This window comes from Achroia grisella, unplaced genomic scaffold, assembly GCF_030625045.1.
Source record: "Achroia grisella isolate CSIRO2021 unplaced genomic scaffold, CSIRO_AGI_Agris_v1 utg729, whole genome shotgun sequence".
Classification (NCBI taxonomy): Eukaryota; Metazoa; Arthropoda; class Insecta; order Lepidoptera; family Pyralidae; genus Achroia; species Achroia grisella.
This window is the reverse complement of record NW_026713004.1, coordinates 972,849-977,418: the sequence shown is the minus strand read 5'-3', so window position 1 is coordinate 977,418 and position 4,570 is coordinate 972,849. Positions and strand designations below refer to the sequence as shown.

The 4,570-nt window shown below is 36.2% G+C and overlaps 1 protein-coding gene across 1 annotated transcript; it reads right to left on the bottom strand.

Moving 5' to 3' along the window:
* Positions 1 to 261: 261 nt before the first annotated feature.
* Positions 262 to 4,370, bottom strand: LOC131850317 (uncharacterized protein K02A2.6-like). Its single transcript, XM_059200516.1, has 2 exons — positions 1,145 to 4,370; positions 262 to 902 (listed from the first exon to the last, which is right to left on the bottom strand). Exons 1-2 carry the CDS (start codon positions 4,368 to 4,370, stop codon positions 262 to 264), a joined length of 3,867 nt encoding a protein of 1,288 aa, XP_059056499.1.
* Positions 4,371 to 4,570: the final 200 nt, after the last annotated feature.

The window sequence follows — 4,570 nt, the reverse complement described above, 5'->3', positions numbered from 1 at the left end:
TTTATACCGTAGCATAATTTCCTTTAAAATGGTTATATCCAGTATCAAAACTGTTACGAAATAAAAGTTGATGACGCTATATCGTTTTCTTATACTTACTAATATTATATATAAAATACGTGTATTTACATAAGTTAATTTATTAGAATAGAAAATTATGGACATATGTCAAATAGAAATATTTCATATTATAAATATTCGAACTAGCGACTGGTGGCCAGTATATGACAGTCCTCCGCCGCTATTCTGCAGTATTCTATTCTATTTCTGGATTCCTGGGGCCGGTAGTAGCTGCTCCACGTGCCTGCGCCACACAGCTCCCTGGTCGGTCTGTACTTCGTAGTGCAATCGTCCCAGTCTATTCAATATGTTGCCAAATTCCCATTTTGGCCCGCGTACAGAGTAGTTTCTAGCTTGGACCCGGTCACCTTTTGTATATATTTGTTTAACAGGTGGTCTGTTATTCGATTCAGCTACTGCTAGTGCTGGTGTGGTGCGGAACATAACATGGAGCTTGGTTCTGACGTCTCGATTGAACAGAAGCTGATATGGTGTCCGACCGTTCGAGGTTGGTGTACGTCTGAGTCGTGTCTTAATGATCAGAAGTTTATCGTTAAGGTCACCCCTCTCCCCCTCCATTGCGCGTAGCGCCCTTTTTATTGTTTGTATATAGCGCTCTGCTTGGCCGTTAGTCGCTGGATGGTAGGGAGCTGATTTCGAGTGTTTTATACCACAGTTCGAAAGGTAATATTCAAATTCTTGAGATATAAATTGTCGTCCATTATCTGATGCTAATGTATGTGGTATTCCATATGTAGTGAACAGTTCTTTCAGTTTAGCAATACACCACGAACTTGTAGTAATTTTAGTAGGGTAGATTTCAACCCACTTTGTGAAGGCATCTACGACAACAAAAAGTTGGTAACCATGTACAGGTCCGGCAAAGTCGATATGCAGTCGTTGCCAGGGTTCTGTAGGTTGTACCACCGAAAGCACCGCTACACCCAATGGTGTAGCGGTGCTTTCGGTGGTTCATTCTGTTGTAATCGACATGCTCTGCAAGATTTTACCTTGTTTTCAATATCTGTGTTTATATTTTTCCAATATATGTAACTGCGTGCTAATAATTTCATTTTAAGAATACCAACATGTCCTGCGTGTAGTTCGTCGAGAACACGGCTACGTAGACTGTGCGGTATTACGACTCGGGTTCCTTTCAAAATGCAATTATCTTGAAGTGTAAGTTCGTTATCGTTATAGCCGTGTTGGCGTACTGAGTGACCTGTTTTTAGTGCTTCCAACAATATTTTAAGTTCCTCATCTGTCTTTGTTTCTTTAGCTATAAGTTCTGGTCGGACATCAAGCGTATTGATTTGTTGTTGTTGGAATGTGTAGTGTTGATCTTTAGAATTTTCTTTTACATATTCCACTGGAAATCTTGATAAATAATCAGCATTTGAATGTTTTGATGCCGGTCTGTATTCTACATCATAATCAAATCCTGATAGAAAATGTGCGTAATGGAATAGTCTCATTGTGCTTAAGGCTGGTAGTGTTTGGTGTGGGTGAAAGATTGAGGTAAGAGGCTTGTGGTCGGTTATCAGTGTGAATTTCCGACCGTAGCAGTAGTGAAAAAATTTCTTTATGCCCCAGAAGATGGCTGTAGCTTCTTTATCGATTTGACTATATTTCTTTTCGCTGGTTGAAAGTGATCTAGAAGCAAATGCGATTGGCCTTTCAGATCCATCCTTTAGTTTATGAGATAGAACAACGCCTAATCCTGTTGGAGATGCGTCAGTGGCTATTATCAATGGCTTTTTGGGATCGAAATGAATGAGAACTCTTTCACTCAATATCTCCTGTTTAATTTTATTAAAGCTTGTTTCACATTTTGAGGACCATTGAAATTCTTTTTCTTTCTTTAGTAATTCATTTAGAGGATTTGTTATTGAGGCCAAGTTTGGTATAAATTTGTTATAATATTTTGCCATACCTAGAAAGGTTCTTAATTCATTTACATTTTTCGGTCTCTCTGTTTTCATAATCGCTTTCACTTTGTCTTTATTTTTATGTAGTCCATCTTCATCTATTATATGTCCTAGGTAATTAATACTTCGCTTAAAAAAGTTACATTTTTCTCTGTTGACGCGCAGGTTACTCTCTTTGAGTTTCTGAAGAACTTGTTTCAGACGTGATAGGAGTTGATCTTCTGAGGTTCCTTGAATAATAATGTCATCAAAGAAGCATTTGACTCCATCTAGTCCCTGAAGTAATTGATCCATAAATTTTTGCCATAGGCTAGGTGCTACCTTAACACCGAACATCAATCGATTCACTTTATAAGTGCCTTTGTGTGTACTTAACGTTTGTAAAAGTGCGCTTTCGTCATCCATTTCTAAATTTAGATAGGCTTGTTTGATATCTAAGGTGCAGAAATATTTCCCTCCATTCATTTCTATGAATATGTCTTCTATTATGGGGATTGGGTATTGTTCATCCTTGATACATTTGTTAAGGGTTACCTTGTAGTCTGCGCACAAACGGATAGTGCCGTTAGGTTTTACGATTGGTACGATTGGAGTACCCCATTCCGCATGGTCCACTTTAGTAATGATTCCTTCTGAACATAGTCGCTCTATCTCTTCATCAACTTTTTCCTTTAAAGCATACGGTATACGACGAGGTTTAATAAATATAGGTTGTATGTTTTCCTTGAGGTTCAAATGAGCTTGGTAATTTGGTATTTTTCCTAAGTCGGTTCTAAATACAGTGTTCGTATATTCTTCTAATAATTGATCAAGATTCGTAGATGGTTCTGAATTTCGTATTATATTGATATCTGATAATTTTATTGTAAGTTCTTTCATCCAGCTTCTCCCAAAAATTGCGTCAACATCTTGGTTGATTATATATAGTTTTCCATTAAAGGTCTGATCTTTGTATGTATATTTGACGTAGGTGACTCCTGAGGGTTTAATAATTTCTCCAGTGTATGTTCTTAATTTCATATCAGTTTTGAATATTCGGTTTCCGATATTCAATTTCTTGTATTGTTTCAGGGATATTGATGACAATGTTGCTCCAGTGTCAAACTCCATACTGATTGGTCTGTTCTCAATTTTTATTTGGATCATGTATTTTTCTGATATTTCACTTTTCATGAGATTGATGTCTCCCATGTTTTCATCACTCGTATTACTTGTAGTGTCATCTAATTTATTCATATTTGTATTTCTTTGTAAGCAAACACGCGCTAAATGACCTGTTTTATTGCACTTCATGCAAACGGATTTTAAGGCACCACATTCTTTAGACTGGTGGTCATTTTTTCCACATCGGTAGCATTTTCCTTTCAATTCTTTTATTGTTATTGGTAGTCTTCGATTTTGTATTTGAGATGGTGGTGTATTAGGGAAATTGTTTTTATTTGTTATATTTGTAATTCTATTGAGGCTGTCAGAATATCGGTGTGCGTCTGTAGACATTCGTATGTTTTCCGATTTTCCCATTTCCATGGATGTAGCCATTTGTACCAATCTTGTAAAAGGTGGTGTTTCTCGCTCTTGTAGTATTCTTATTCTTATATCACTGTCCTTCAATCCTCGGATAAATTGTAATGATATGAAGCTTTCTAAAGTTGGTTTATGGCAGCTTTGACATTTAAATTCACAGTTATTGGACAATTTCTTTAATTCGGAGGCGTACATTGCTACTGTTTCATCCTGTTTTTGTACCCGGGTAATAAATTTATGTTGTAATGCCCATACACTCGGTTTTGGATCTATGTGGTCATCTAGTATACGAGTAAGTTCTATAAAGTTCATGTTAATCGGATCTTCAGGCGAGCATAGGTCGTGTAACTTTTCGTGAAGTTCAGGAGATAAGGCAGATAGTAATATATATACTTTCATTTTAGGGTCTTCTATGTTGTTTAATAAAAAATATACTGTTAATCTTTTCGTAAAATTTTTAAAAGTTTCTTTTTCTTGAAATGGTTGGAAATTCATTTTGGGATTTCTGTCTAGACGTGAATTGGTGCTCGAAGGTGATGGGGATAGCTGTGGTGCTGCGGTGGGTACGTGATTTCTGTTTTGTAGTATCAAAAGTTTGGTCTTTAAAAATGTACATTTCTCTTCAAAGTCGTATCTGTTCTCTATTTCTTCATTAAGTTGTTCTTCTGGTGATTCTGTTTCGATATCATGTTGAATTTCTTGTAGTTTTCGTAATGTTTCTTGAAGCGATTGAAGTCTTGACTGAATTTCTTCTTGAGGGATTGTTTCGTTAGTGGTTATATAATTTTCTAATTTTGTAAGTAAACCCCGTAGCGAGGCTCGTGTTTTCTTCAATTTTTTTATATCGATAGTTGACATCGTCGCCAATTTATAAAATACGTGTATTTACATAAGTTAATTTATTAGAATAGAAAATTATGGACATATGTCAAATAGAAATATTTCATATTATAAATATTCGAACTAGCGACTGGTGGCCAGTATATGACATTATAAATGTGAAACTCTGTCTGACTGTCTGTCTCGCTTTCACGCCAAAACTACTGAACCGATTTAAA

Bases quoted from the DNA above. Each gene is read 5' to 3' on its own strand.
- LOC131850317 (XM_059200516.1), bottom strand. From the start codon at position 4,370: ATGTCAACTATCGATATAAAAAAATTGAAGAAAACACGAGCCTCGCTA. The intron at 903-1,144 runs GTATTCTTAAAA...TTGTTGTCGTAG, and splicing joins ACTACACGCAGGACATGTTG to ATGCCTTCACAAAGTGGGTT.